We start from the raw sequence: 15,250 nt of genomic DNA, 5'->3' as shown, positions 1-15,250 counted from the left end.
AAAGAATTTTACATATTTCTTCATGTAACGGTGAAGTTAATGTTTGGCCCTTATTACGCAAGCGGGAACTAAAGTCAGGAGACAATTTTGAAAAATCGTCGAAACGAGCATTAATAAATCGTTTAAAATTACTGTAACAGGTACTAAATATTCATTACCCATACGTGCTCCTATTAGGTGCAATAAACACATATTTTATTTTGGTTAATATCACCTTAAACTATTACAATAACACTAGATACTGCTGATGAAATATATCACTACTTATATATGTATAATTTATATAACTATATTGCAATTAGGTATTTATGTATAAAATAGCGTGAAATATCTACATCTCAAAATTGATCAATTATGTTATTGCAATATACTACTACTATTTATATCACCATATTACTTCGACCAAAATGGTAACACTATAACAGTGAACTAAATAATTTAATACATCAATGAAAATAATGTTTAAAACTGTCTTTTTGATACTAAGATCTAGCGAAATCTTCTGTTGTTTCGTACAAATATTCATTACTACCACATATTCAATAAGTTATTCTATACTCATATAGTTTGAAAATACTAATAATATTTTGTTCTATTATATTTATTTCATATTATTGCACTTGATTTAAGAAATATTTAAATTCTACAGTAAACAAGAATAGAACTTGTTTTCAAACCATCAACGGTTTCCCTCAAGAATTAGTTATAAATCGGTAAGAGTTGTGATCACTCATTTTACAAATGCTCCGCATTTTCAACCCCTTCTTCATTGATAACCCGGAAATTCAAGTCATTCAACTGAAACTTCCTCATAAAATCACTGACAGTTTCTGCTGTGATTTCAGTACCATAATCCATGGTCGCAAACCTTCTGTTCGGAATATCAACGGCGACTAATAGTGGAATCACATCGTCTAAACCTAAAAGTTTAGTGATTCAATGATAATGAAATATTTTCATGTAATGACAAAGTACCAATAAGATCTCTTAAGATGTCTGTTGACTCATTATCAGTACCTACTAAAAACTGCATGAAATAATCGTCTTGGTCGCAAGTAGAGAACAAGCGATCTTCGGGAATGGCGGAAATGTTAATATTGTTCATTTTGTAATAATTGGTAGCAGCGGGGATTAGCACTGATTCAGCGAATTGCAATTCAGTTTCTTCGGAATCTACGAGACGTTTGGATTTGCAAAGGTAACTTCGTTGATATTTGTGTACATACCAACAAACAGCACTATCGCAGGAAAATCGTGGAGCTTAGTTAAAAATCTATCTGTGAGTATATTCACTGCTCGAGGTTTCCATGGAAAGTTCTGAAACCATTTGAGTGTAAAAAGAGAGAGATTATATAATTAAAATCTTGCCTGTGCTAAAGGATCTTCAACAATCTCGGACCGAGCATCCATTGTAATAACATGCCCATTACTGTCCAGTAGCAGCAACGTAGGTATCCCCCTTATCCCGTACAATTGAGCCAATTCGGCCCTGACTGAGGCTTGCTGGAAGGGCACCGACAACCAGGGCATCGTTTCTACGTAAGCACCATAAGATTCTGCGCTCCTAAAAAATATTTTAAATAATGAAGGCACGGCTAGGTGTATGGCAAATTTATGCGGCTATACCCCCAAAAGAATCCTTTATGGTCCTTTATTCTATGGGAGTTCGTGCAGGGGGCTTATTTCCAGCAAGATGTGACAGGTGCGATTAAAGCTTTAAGTGAATTTGGCAGTGAGAGGGAAACAGAGAAGTGAAATGTCCTACAGCATTTAAATTATGAAAGTGCTGAGTTAACTCTGTGATGCAATTAAGGTGGCTATAAATCAGCTGAGGGGCCTGTAATCGGGGTTTCTCCATCACTTTAGCCATTTTCCTTGAAGCGACCCATAAAGTTATTGGACGGAGAAAGGAGGTAGCATCTGCTTTTCTGATAAGCGAAGGGGGAACAGAGGCACTTTCACAAAAATTTAGACGTTCAATTTATGAGGGTATTGGGCACTAAAATAGCAGAGGTTGAAGAGATAATGTTGTGTTCATTAAGTCAATGAGAATCCTCTTTGGGGTGTTTCTGAACTTTGAACGTTTGTTTATTCTGGTAAAGTCACGTATAAATAATTTTTTTCTGTAGCAATAAATTTTTTCGAAATAGTCCTCGAATATGTCAATTTTGTTTTAAGAAGGTATTTTTAGAGATATCGTTTATATCAGTGACGTCAGCCGTGCACAAAATATGATATCAATGAACATTTTTTGAATTTACAACCTCCGATTATTTTCAGTGCATGCAAAAGTATGTTATTTCTACTTAATAATACTGCAAAATTATTAGCATGTTACATTACAAAAAAATTGAGAAAATAAATTAAAAGATTCAACAATAAACTACTTCACTAGAGTCAACAAAAGAGATTATTTTTGTTGCAAATCGAAAACAATTCCCTGAGTACCTTGTTTATCGAATAAATATATTATATAAGGTGCAGGATATTGTAAATAATAATAGATTTCTTGTATTCATTTTATTTTATATGAATATCTTAATCAAACATTTCTGAATAGGTGAATTGGAAAACGTCCGACAATCCGTTGAACTTTTCTTCCTGGAGTTATTGGAAAAATGTAGTGCGTAAAAGTAAACCGGACAAAATTGAAGATCTGAAACACAGAATAACGATCCAATGCAACAACATTCCATCGGAGACTTTACGGACAACTCAGCAGAAATTTATTGACCGTTTAGAATACCGTCGAATTCAAAACGGTCTTTAATCTGAAAATTTTATGAATTTATTGAAGTAGTTTATTTGGCAATTTTCAATTTTATTTTCAGGAAATTTTTCTTATGTGACATACTAATAATTTTCCACAGTCATAAACTAGAAATGACGTATTTCCACATTTCATGAAAGAAATCGATGGTTATCATTTAAAAAATGTATCGATGACGTCATACTTTGTATACGACTGACGTCACTGACACAAATGGCACGTCAGAGAAAGTACTTTTTTTAAGCAAAATTCACATTCAAGGATTTTTTTGAAATTTTTTTTTCCCTCAGAAAAAATGAATTTATTAATAACTGCGAACATCCCATATATCTTCTCGACATAGTTCACCAAATGAGCAGTAGGTGCAGAAAATAATATTGCTCTAAGTTTTCAAGTTTTATTTGTTCTAAAGCTTCAAAAGAGTCGAGGCGTGACAAAGCGTCATACAAAGACAAATAAATTGTAACCAGAGGGGCTGAAAAGCGCCCGTTAATCAGTCGGGGGCGAATTTATGGAATCACGAAAGGTCCGGAGGCAAATAATTGGGGGGTAATATTTCACCGTGTTAATTATTCAACATACATATTTGTCAGTGGGATAGTTTTTGTTAAAAAATTACTCATTTTAATTTTTCAACATTTGTTCGTCATTAAATACGTCTGCCTTTCCATAAATGTGGCCCTAAACACATTTAGTTCATTACTTCAATGAAAATACTCGTAAAAAAGTCATAGGTCATCATTACTATGGGCGACGAGTACTCATAATTTACTGTTTTATGACTCATGTAACTTTGAGGCGCGGTAACATTCCCCTATTCCGTTACATAACGGGGATATTTTAGATAAAATCACGTTACATATTACCCACTTAAGCTTTTCATGGCAAAATATAAGGTTTCTAGCGATAGTACACACTATTATAACGAAATGTATTCGTATTAGTGAAGGATGGGCCTCAATTCTCGGAGAAAATATCTTGAGCTATTCAAATTTGGGTACGAATTCCTAAGAACTCGTGATGATCCTGACGATTTATATTATTCAAATACTGAATTAGTATGATCTTTCGACTATCGAAAGTTTTAGAGTTCCAGGTTTATTAGCTTATCACCAATTTATATCTTCATCCCCCTTATTGCTGTACTAAGAACGTAAAGTAATAACATGTGTGCCTCTCCACTGAAGAGACAGAACCCTGTTGTTTATGCGGTGGCGCGTTATCCCTAATAAGAGGAATCTAATTATCCTCGTTGCAGAATTCTTTATGAAGCATCCTAATACATGCATTTCCACCCCGGTTCCCATGGATACGCGGGATGCTATAACAGTCTCGTTGCTTCCCCCGAAATGCCACCCCTTCCATAATGCCGTCACTTTAGATGCGGCCTGAAAGCTCATTAAGCTCGGATGGTGACACCACGTGGGATCTAAGATTCCGGAAGTTCGGCACTGAATGTGAAAGCTGCCAAATTTAAGATTAAATGAATGAGAAGTTTCGAAAGTTTTGGCAAAGCTGAAGAGTGTTCTAGGAGCGGATTGTTCAAATACTGACAAGTTTACCAGAAATATAACTGTCATGCAGTACCGGCCTTATGAGGGGCGAGGTTGGACGACGGCCGCCTTCCCTGGATAGGCCAGGGAAGGCGGCAGTTTTTCTTGTAGGTAGGATGGCGGTGATTAAAAGTTCCGTTCAGAGTATTGGATTTGCTAATGCCGGCCCTGATTTCATTAACATGATAAGAGAGATTTGTCAGCATTTGCATGGGAAAAGTTGATAGTTTTTTAGTGAATAGAAATCAACAAATAGTCAAGATCTAGAGTCATAAAATTGATAAAACATTCGAAGAACTGGCCCGTAAAGAATCATGTGTTTAAATGTTGACCGATACTGTGCACTAAATCAGTATGAAATACCCTCTGCTACATGTTGGAATATAAAATTTTACGATTACGTCTTTGGACTACCGTCGGCCCTACTGCAGTGCCCGATAAGGGCCATAAAAATGCAGGACGTTTATCCAGTAAAAAAATTTAATACCGCGTATAAGGGTAATGAAGTCATAAAGTTATGAATCGGGCTGGCAAATAGAATTTCCGAGTAGTTTATGTATGGTTTTTGGGGTCATTGCCCAAGGCAAGTTAGGTGCACCTATTGGGATGCATTATTCGGTCTGCGCTTGTGTTACAGACGTCAAAATGACCTCACTGACGTACACTGTAAGGCCAACAATACACGTTGTTTTGACGTTTGGCATGAGTGGTGTGGGAGAGGACAATTTGATGGAAGGAGGATGTACCGAGGAAGTGAGGGTAGAGAGGGAGACGAGCAACATGCCTCTGCACCGAAATAGAACGAAAACTCTAGTTAGGAAAATGGATAGGCAGAAATAGAAAGGTAAATTAATTACTACAATAACAGAAGAGGGCTTTTACAGTTGAGGTCGTTCTACTTTTCTTCCTTAATAATCGTATAATCCACCGTTTTGAAATGAACTTTTTTCGGGTAGCATTTACGAGATAGAAAAAAAAACTAAATTTACAATACTTTTTCACAAACTTGTTTCCCCAGTAACAACCCCAGACTAGTTCACCCATAAACCGGCGCCCATTTCAATTCGTATTCTGCTGGCGTCTAGTTTTGTTGCTCCGTTCAAACTTTAATCAGACAAAGCCGTTTCCCTTAACAAATTAAACGTTTCCAGCTCATTTATATTAACCAGCTATTTTTATGCCTTGTTTGGCTTGTTTTTCGTATTTTCTTACGTCATAGCAACAAAGGCCTGGGACAATGGAAGCTTTTCGAGACGGAAAATTGCTGCCAGTTCTAGTCCAAATCAGAAATTTTCTCCAGGACTTAATTTAACAATTGATTAAACCAAATAGCCCCTCTCGGGGAGCATGGAAGTTCTCAAACGTGCTTCAATTAAAACTTTAATCTCATCCTGCAGTGTAGAATATTACTGGCTTATTTTGATTCGAGGTTTAGAGGCATTCACCCTTTATTCTCTACCCCAAGTGACGCTACTCACCGAAATTGTCCCCATTTTAATTACGGAGCATTAATAAAGTTAATTAGTGTTTCTAATCTGGTGAATGCAATGAAGTTTCGGGAGGAAAATCTCGAAAATTTTAAAATTACTTTGGTATTTTCTGACACTGTTCAGAAAGACCTAATCTAGAGATTTCTTGTCTCATTAACCCTCGATATCATTGCCCCAAAGCAAATAACAGAGCATCAAACTCTTCAAGACTCCAATTTGTATTTAGATTAAATTTGGGGGCGGTGGAGGGTTTACATGGGGATTCATTTTATTATTGGCAGCTTCACATTCTTGAAACCGTCTCTAACTCTGGGGTATTGGATATGTGCATTTCCCCTCTGGATTTGCTTGCGGGGATGTTTTCAGTGTCGAAGACCTCGTTTTCCTAAAAAGATTGAAATTTGCTCGGTCTCAGCAAGATTAGCATGGCGCTCTGCTTGATATTAGACGAGTATCTTGTTGTCATGAGGGTTTAGGCACAATGAGGCGTTAAAAGCTTAGTAAAACGAGATAGGATTATTGGAGAGCTTGCACTTTTTTGGTAATAACATTATAAGCGCGTTGAAGATGATTAACGATTTTTGATATATCTTCAAACTATCGAGACTCGAATGAAGCTCAGTGGTCAAGTGCCGCTTTGGCTGGAAGTGTTTGTCTAACACAAGAAACTCGTTGCCTTTAAAGCCTAATAACCCAACTGGCCTGAAATTAAACTTCCGCTCATTTGGCTCCAAACTTCCTTGCAAAGTCGGACTAAGTGGCATAATTTCCTTTATTTTGCCCACTAAGAATAGCGAACCGACAGCGTATACATGGCAACGCCATTTCGATAAATTGTCGTTTAGGAGCCTTGGAGTGAAACCCGGTAATCAACCCGGAACAAGGGAAATGGAGTACGAAAGAGTTTTGTAATTTTTAAGTTTTCCGGGCTACTGAGTTTCGTTCCCGAAAGATCGTTTTAATTTGGGTTGGTCATAGAATACCTCCTTGATTTGTCAAAAAAAACTGTTCGGGTTAGTTCAAGTTAGTTCAGATTATTCTTACCTGTCACTGGATACGAAAACGATTTCAAAGTTGGGCTCTCGTTTCCTTATCAGTTTGTAAGCTTCTGCAAGGTGGGGAGTAAAAGCTTTGCACGGGGGGCACTAAAAACCCATAAAAAACTTTATTCCGTTGACTTCGTCTTGGGATAAGCTTACCCAGTGAGCTGAAAAGTAAAACCCCCGCACCCCATCCGGAAGATCCGTGTACCGAACATCTCCCTGAAGACGTTTCGTATGTTCCTGATAGTAAATTCCTCCAGGCTGCAACACCACCTCCTTCAGCACCTTTTGCACCAAAAATATGTTAAACAGATAGCATATCATTTTTATGCAGTATAATACCTCATCAACAGGTCGAGGTCTCCACGGGAAATTGGTGCCATTGGGATCCTCCACCAGTCTCTCGTGAGCAGACACACTAACGGTCGATCCATCTTTATCTAAAAGTACCAACGTCGGTACTCCTGATTTTATCCGGTACCGCCTGCTCAGCCTTGTCTGAAAAATGCTGCGAAGTCAACTAATTTCCAAAAGTAAATTGAATTAAAATTGAAATAGCTCCCCGAAGAAATGAAAAACAACCCTTGAATAAAGCGAATTGTTAGTCTTAGTTTTCAACTACCGAGGGAAGTGGGGTAAGCGTTAATAAAGCGTTCCATATTGGGTACCACCTTACTCAACAACATATTATTTATTTAAACTTTTTGGTCTTTCATTCGATAATGTGTTTTATTAAATGTGACTCGTTGCTCGTTCAACACATTTTTGAGACTAAGTTCGTTCAGTCTGCCAGATGATGCAAAACCAAACATTCTTTAATTACCGGCAGGAAGTAAACAGTTCGCATTCTTTTGAATTTTGACTTTAAGGTCGACGATTACATGAAAACTGGATATGTTTGGCGATATCATTTCGGATGGAAGTGACCAGAAGTGTGTTAGGGCTAAAGTGATGCAATTCCAGCTCGAAACACCAAAAATTGGTGTATTTCGAGGATAATATCGGAATTCGGGAATTTATAACATGGCCGCCACAATAACTGTCTGGATAATCATGTTCGAATCATCCTAAGTGCGCAGTCGCTGAGACACAGTTTTGCGCAAGAAACCAACCAACAACTGTCACCGCAGTTCGGTCTCTCTAGAATTAGATTGTTGCTCAAGGTGGCTTTGGAACGCCATGACAACCGTGAACAAACAACTGTGAATCGCTTGCTCCTCGTCTTGAAGGTTTCTTGAGCCAGCCGAAAATTCACAAATGAGCGAAGATTTTTGGAGAATCAGAATTTATTAAAATCTTTACGTTGTCATTGAGTTAATTTCGGTTCGAAATAACCAGAAAATTTTGTAGATCCCGGTCGAAATACCCAAAAATTATGTTTCGATAATGTTACCGGAATTCGGAGAAAATATCACGCCGAACTAACTATGGGCTGGATTTTCACGTTCGGATCGTCCTGATAGCGCAATCTCAGAAATACCTTTTCGTGAAAAAAAGAACTTTTCAATTTTAGTTAGAAGGGCCGTCTGGCATCCTGGGCGAAATTTTTAATCATCACCCCCGTTCTCTCTAGAAAATCCCCCGAGGAAGAAAGTCTACCGCCGACTCAAGTTTATTGGTATCAAGAAATAATAATATGGATGTGTGAAAACAACATTGGGAAAAAGCTTGCGAGGTGAGTGGTGGCTAAAAAGGACATTTGCCCTCATACTTAAACAGAAATACAATGAAAACCATGCTCTATGACGAATGGTGATGTGGCCACGTCGACTTGGAGTTCATAATGCACAAGTCTTTGATGAAACGTCTTTCGATAATGCAGGCACAGAGCTTTTTAGAGGAATTCGTCATAAAATGCCATTTACCCTGATTGATTTCGAGAAAATCCATTTACATCGAACTTTTCAGGCCGCTAACGAAGAATGCCCGAAAAGGGAAAATCGGAAATAGGAACTGAGCAGTCTGATATATATTTTAGAGTTTCTGCTCTCAAATAATGGGACTGTTCCCGCATTCTATGTGTTTCCCTTTAGAGTTAGGGTTTCTTTTTCTTTTATTATAAGGGGTTCTTTTATAGTTTGCAGGTGCCATCACGAAAAAAGCGAAGGGATCTAAAAATTGCCTTGAATAGTGAATATAAATCTCGGTTATTTTTCCACTTTAAAGGAACGGAGGTTAGAAGTCATAATGGCTGCAGCAAAAGAAAATTACCAACGTGAAAAATTTATCTTCATGAGAAGTTTTCACTGAACGATGCTTTATGTTGGGAAATTAACTTCCGAGTTTCAACATTTCCACATTTCCAACGACTGAAAGAGCGAACCGGGAAATTCTGGAAAATAAATTTTCTTTTAAAAGCAACATTAACATTAAGACTTGCAAGTTTTCACGGCCAGAAGAACGTTCAAAGGACATTTAACGGAATTACTGTAATGAACTTGTGAATGCAGATGATGCAATTATGTAACATCCCATAGAATCTGCAAGATCTCTGCACTGTGTGATTCGAGAATAAAAAACGTCAGATGTGTGCGAAGACGTGCCATATGCTTTTAAATCCAAAATCCAGAGCCATTTTTCGCAATGTAAATCTTCTTGTTTTCAAAGGTCTAATGAAATATTCATCGATGCTTCAAATCGTGATTGATGAATACATTAAGGTTTATTGACTCACCCAATGTTTGTGTTTGTTTGTCAAATTTGGCAAACAAACACATTAAAAGAGATGGGTCATTTAAAAGAAAGCCCCACTTTCATAAAACCTAATAGAGGGCGATAAAAATCTATGGATGAGTAGAGAAGAGGCATAATGGACGGAAATAAAATTTATTGGAGTTGTTTAGCTTGGGGTATTTGAGCCCAGGCACAATAATCGACAGAATGAGTTAAAATGGTCCCCCATTCTCTCATCCGGCAATAGGTAGAATAATGCCTGGTGGAAACGCCTTATCGCGAAATTCGCTCGTGTTCCATTATTTATGATAAAAAGTTCAAAATGCCCTTCAGTTTTATACCCCTTGCTCACAGCTTCTTTTCCGAGGCCTATCTGAGCTTTCCCCATGATGACTGCACCCTTTGTTTATTGACGTCGGTTTCGGTGTAGAGTTTTCCAGTTTTATCATTAAAATCAGCATTGTACTTGAAAAATAATAAGTCCGGGACAGGATTCTCGAATCTGAGCGAAACGACCTCCAAGTGAAGACCTGCGTTACATTATCAAAACAAATTGATAAAAGACATTTTGTAAAATTGTACCTTTTCACCCAAACGTGCTTCAAAATTCAATAACTTAGACCTCCTATGCTACTGAATTTTGGAGCGATTTATTCGCAGATGGCTGAATATAAACAATAAAATTTCTAAACTAGTTGGTTACGAAATCAGTGGCATAGGAGACTCACATTTCCTGAGGCACAAAACACAGTATATAGAGTCTAAAAGATTACGTACCTTTAAATTGATTTCACTGAAGGGCATGGCGAACCAGGGAAGGCCTAACAAACTGTCCCTATGACTAAGCTCAAAATCACCATAGTTATCATTGTGAGCCCACATCACCACTTGGATCACTTCGAGTCGTTTTTCCAGATCGCCATTGGCGCAACTGGCATTGAGTTTTTCGTACAAATCGCGAAGTTTCTTGAGAAAATCGTCACTTTGAGTGTTAATATTGGCAAAACTAAAGTAGATCCCGGTGATTTGGACATTGTTCTGCAGAATTTCCGACGTTGGAACCGCGTTCAGGTCATTGGAATTGTTGGTGGAGTCGCATTTGAGGAGTTTCTTGCCGAACATCCGTTCGGGCCATTTTACGTTCATAGTGATTTTTTTAAAAGAAAATTATTCCTGAAAGGAACGATAGAGAGAAGAGAGGTATTAGAGTTAAAGCTTTAAAATAAAGTTATAAACCTTGTTTATAACCTATGCGTGTTACGCCTCACATCCGGCAATTAGTAAAAGTTTATGTACCTGATATATCCGCTGCACACATACAGAAAACACACTATATGCGTTTGTACCATACTTTATGCATTTTAAGCGGTAATAAGTCTCGTTCGATATACAAAAGCGACAATTTCCCACGAAGTGTTGCAGAGATTTAAAGGTAGATAATTCAAATATACCTTTATACCGCCTTAATACCAAGAAAAATGCATCGTCTAGGTGTTCTAAACCTCCCAAAACAAACTTGACCGACGTTAATAAATCTTGATAAGATTCGAATTTTACCGGAAATCACGTGACTGTTTCGAACAGGCGTCGGGACGTTCAAGCATCGACTGACGCTGCTGTTGGCGAAGGCGCCGAAAGTTGTGCTGCAGGAGTTGGGACTTGGGACTCCTGCAGTTCTTACGCAAACGTTGAGTTTTTTCACCATTGGTAAATTTTGTAGTGTTTCTGAGATACTGCACATTTAGAATAAACTAAGATGACTATTCCTGTAACCTTCACAAGTTTAAAAATCTCTTGACGGGGCGTAAAAAGAGGTTCAACTTATGCATTTTGGTATGATATAGCCCGTCTGCCATTGGTGAAATAGGTCCTTATCCCACGTTCTGAAAAACGTGAATCTTGTTCTGTTTCTTTCTCACCGACATTTCCTTTGGTGTCTGTTTACCTCAGAGCTGGCCCATCAACTTAATTGAACGTGCCTTGCTTACAGAACTCTTTACCACTAACAAACATTGTTCCACGTTCGGTTTTACTCAGGAAAATTATTTATTCAGGCATTAGAGTTGGAGTTCCATCATGTAAAATCGGACCGAATACTGGTCTTAATTATGAAAAAATTGTGTTTTCCTAAGTGAGGCTAATATTACCACTCGACAGGAATTTACAGATTTAAATTTTTAATTCCGCATATGAGAGAAACTCAAATATGTAATCGAATTACTAATATGGGTTTTTGCAATTCCCTAGGATCTTGTCCGACTTGAATTTCAAATGAGATGCTGTGGGGATGTACTGGGTTAGAATTTATTGCGGTAGAGCTAGGAAAATTGCGTTTTTATTCAGTGAAAAAGGGGAAATTCCTTGACATCCTTCTTATTTTATTCGAACTACCCTTGATAACTGGTGGCGGATAAGCTCTTAATAAATATTAATTAGGCAATTTTACTGAGAGCCACTAGTGTTAATACGAACACAAAGGTTAACTGTGAAACTGCAGCCTCCAATTCCACAACCAAACACAGACGTAATAAATTCCCAAGTTTTTGGACAGGAAATCGATACAATACTCGTTGGACACACCGTGAAACAAGGTACAGCAAACAGGAATGGTAATATAAATGCAAAATTTGAGTTTATATTTGTATTATTGCATTTATGGAGTATCTAAGAAAACGACATGTTTTTTCTTTCAATTCCTTTAATCTCTAACAAGAAGTAAGTAAGAACTCAACAGGAATTAATGGTTAATGGAGTTGATCAGGGAGGTACAAGTCACAAGTGAGAAAAGAGCTATTCAGTACAGTTGAGTTTCAAAAAAAGACTCAAGATGATTTATCTCATTGAAGTACATAAAAACAAATTCAATAAAGGTTTAGCTTAGCTTTACCAAGAGCATTGACCATAATTTCAGATAAACATGGAAATATAGAGAAATTAGCCAATGATAATCTGCTTTAGCTTCGTGGTTCCTATGAAAATGAACTTAACTTGCAAAGTTGCCAGGAGTTTGATATACTAGCTCTAAGGATGGTATAAGGGGAGTTTGACCTAATAAATTCAATTTGATGGTACGATACATTTTTGTTTTACGGCCAATATATCAGCCTTTTGGCGATTTACCAACGTGATATTTTCTACGGAAATGATAAAATCGAACCAGTTCATAGATAAAATTTCTTTAAGTCTATAGAAAATAGGTCCTTGGTAATATTACCAGAATTTTAGACACCACTCACATCATCTAGGGTAAGGAGTAAGGTTTCATTCACCATCATATCAAGAAATATGTACAGTTCATCTTCGTTTATTACTAAAACTTTGACTATAAATGAATGTAAAGATTGGAAACCAAAATTATTATACGTAATTCTATAAAGAAGCATTTCATTTACACCAAGTGAATACTCTACTACTTTAATTTTATGTGTTTGATTTTTACTTTCCTAAAAGTTGTCGTTAAGTCCTATTTAAGTTTAATTTTTAAAAGACGAGGAGCACATTTAGAAGTTTGGTGCATATCTGCGCTTTAATATAAGAATTCAACAACTGCAACATCCTAAATTAACATATTCATATTTCATTTTATTTTCCTTATCGACCCGTTAATTGTATTGATTATAGTTTTAAAATCGGGGCCAGTCATCGATGTGTATAACTGGTTGCCTCTGCCATCTATGTTCAACATACTAAACTAGCATTCCGTTTATGATGCGACTTACAATTAGCAAGCATATAGACCGTGTGGCCTAATGGATAAGGCGTCGGACTTCGGATCCGAAGATTGCAGGTTCGAGTCCTGTCACGGTCGCGCAAACTTTTTTGTTTTATTTATTTTTATTAAATTATTTTTTTGTTTTAAATTGCTTATTTTCTTGACTTACTCCAAAAATAATATTTTCTCTATGAAAAAAATTGACATTTCTCTATGCAATAGCAATTGTTATTATTTTTTAAATCATATTCATGTTCAGTGGGCATATAAAGACATCTGTATGCGTATAAAGCAAATTTTAGCATTAACATTATGATATCGTACGTCATACATAATTCCGCTACAAATGGTAAGAATATTGTCCGCATTTAAAAATGTAAATTGCTGGAATAGAGAGATAACTAGCCTGAATAAAGACAGTTAAAGCGGAAATCCAATAGAGGTGCAGGCGAATATCCGCGTTACAGTGCTTTGGATGGGTTTTACGTGAATTTAGGCGGTTAGCAAATTTTAATAAAGTTACAGTCCGATATTTAGGCTAGTGCGGAAATCTATGTGCTTTTAATTGACTGTTAAATATCGATTGCTTAGCAGAACAGTAAATTTTTGTGTGGAGGCTTTGGGATTATTCCTGCAGAAGATTTAGGTAAGTTAGGAATAAATCGGATAAAACGTAACGAGATACGAATTTAGATAACAAAAGGTAGGAGCTTTACCGATTATATCGTCAAGAACGAAAAATTCTTCGCGCATTTAAAGAAAGCGCGAACTTAACTATTGGTCGGATTATCAATTGGGGTTTTGTCCAATAGGTTTTCGTAATACCCAATTTTCCGTTTCCATCATCCTAAATTACTGCCAATATGTCTGAGAAAATAACAATATAAAACACATTTCATTCCGTCGTTTAGTGATTATTGATATTTCCTTTTCCTCTAATAAAATTTTGCGACAAAGTGATGATTAAAACATAACTCTGATGATGGCGTGGGCGGTGTCTAATTTTTCGAGTACACCCTGTACGTACCTAACACGCCTATTAGAAATTGGCAGGTTGCCAGTTCTATTTAGTAAATAGTTGATAACCTCTGATGTCTGCTTACACATACACGATTCCTAGATTTTTTAAACCTCACACTGACTCCAAACTAAAATTAAAACCCGATGTATGAATAGTATGAATACCAGTTCTGAATTTAGTATTTACAGCCTCTTTATCGAAGCACAGTCTTGGATATGGGAAAATCATGTGTTTCGTTTTTTCCCAGATTTATCGTTAAGTGTAAATAATTTGCTTAATTTTTATACACTCTACAAATACTGAGCGTAGTGCTATCGGTATCAATTTGTTTTGGATGTAACGTGACATCAGTGAAATACGATATGTTTCACGGATAATGTTGTTTTATAGTGCAAATGTTGAGAATAATTGCGGTATGTATATTTATTTATAATTCATTTATGGTTAGTTCATTCGTACATAGCTTGTCGCGATTACTGAAGCGGTCAGTGAAATTAAGGTGGTAAAACAAATGGTGATACATACGTTGCAACGCTGCCAAATGGCGTCAAAGGTATCAAAAGCCAGGAACCAGGGCGGCTCTAAATAAAAACTTTTCAAATGAATAAAGTTTGTTACAGTTTGGATGCCCATTTGAAACCCCGCGTGTACAACGTACACACCCTAGGGACAGTAACATATTCAGATTTTGAGCAACTTAAAACCGTGCATGATTGCGTGACAGAAAACTAAGGTAAAAATCGCCGCGGAAATTTCAACCCTTCTAAAGCTGTTACAAAGGGTCTAATTCACTGTGACCGAAAGCGAACCGAGTAATTAAAATAATTTACACTATAAAGGGAAAAGGTGGCTATAGAAACAGCCATATGGCTAAAAATGAGCAAATGTCAATTTCCTTGCCCTGTTTCAAGGGTGTGGAAGTCAGGCGAAAAACGTGCTTTTTCCACCTTATCATGCCCTTGCCCTTATTTTATCGATTAATCTCCAT

General features: G+C 36.9%; 1 protein-coding gene and 1 non-coding gene across 3 annotated transcripts; one reads left to right on the top strand and one right to left on the bottom strand.

The window, feature by feature from the left end:
- Positions 1-723: 723 nt before the first annotated feature.
- LOC136344864 (nucleoredoxin-like) lies at positions 724-10,960 on the bottom strand. Of its 2 annotated transcripts, none has more exons than XM_066292737.1 (9): positions 10,766-10,960; positions 10,307-10,702; positions 7,199-7,354; positions 7,013-7,141; positions 6,858-6,958; positions 1,369-1,564; positions 1,227-1,317; positions 976-1,173; positions 724-920 (listed from the first exon to the last, which is right to left on the bottom strand). In XM_066292737.1, the coding sequence occupies exons 2-9, from the start codon at positions 10,673-10,675 to the stop codon at positions 736-738; spliced, it is 1,425 nt and encodes a 474-aa protein (XP_066148834.1). In that variant the 5' UTR covers positions 10,676-10,702; positions 10,766-10,960; the 3' UTR covers positions 724-735. The 2 variants fall into 2 exon arrangements, with proteins under 2 accessions (XP_066148834.1, XP_066148833.1); XM_066292736.1 differs by having other exon boundaries at positions 10,826-10,954.
- A 2,304-nt stretch (positions 10,961-13,264) lies between these two features.
- On the top strand, positions 13,265-13,337 carry TRNAR-UCG (transfer RNA arginine (anticodon UCG)). The gene has a single exon. It is a non-coding gene; the product is annotated as a tRNA-Arg (tRNA).
- The last annotated feature ends 1,913 nt before the right edge of the window (positions 13,338-15,250 follow it).

This window comes from Euwallacea fornicatus, chromosome 18, assembly GCF_040115645.1.
Source record: "Euwallacea fornicatus isolate EFF26 chromosome 18, ASM4011564v1, whole genome shotgun sequence".
In the NCBI taxonomy this organism is placed as follows: domain Eukaryota; kingdom Metazoa; phylum Arthropoda; class Insecta; order Coleoptera; family Curculionidae; genus Euwallacea; species Euwallacea fornicatus.
The sequence above is the reverse complement of the archived record's forward strand: the minus strand, read 5'-3'. Positions and strand labels throughout refer to the sequence as shown.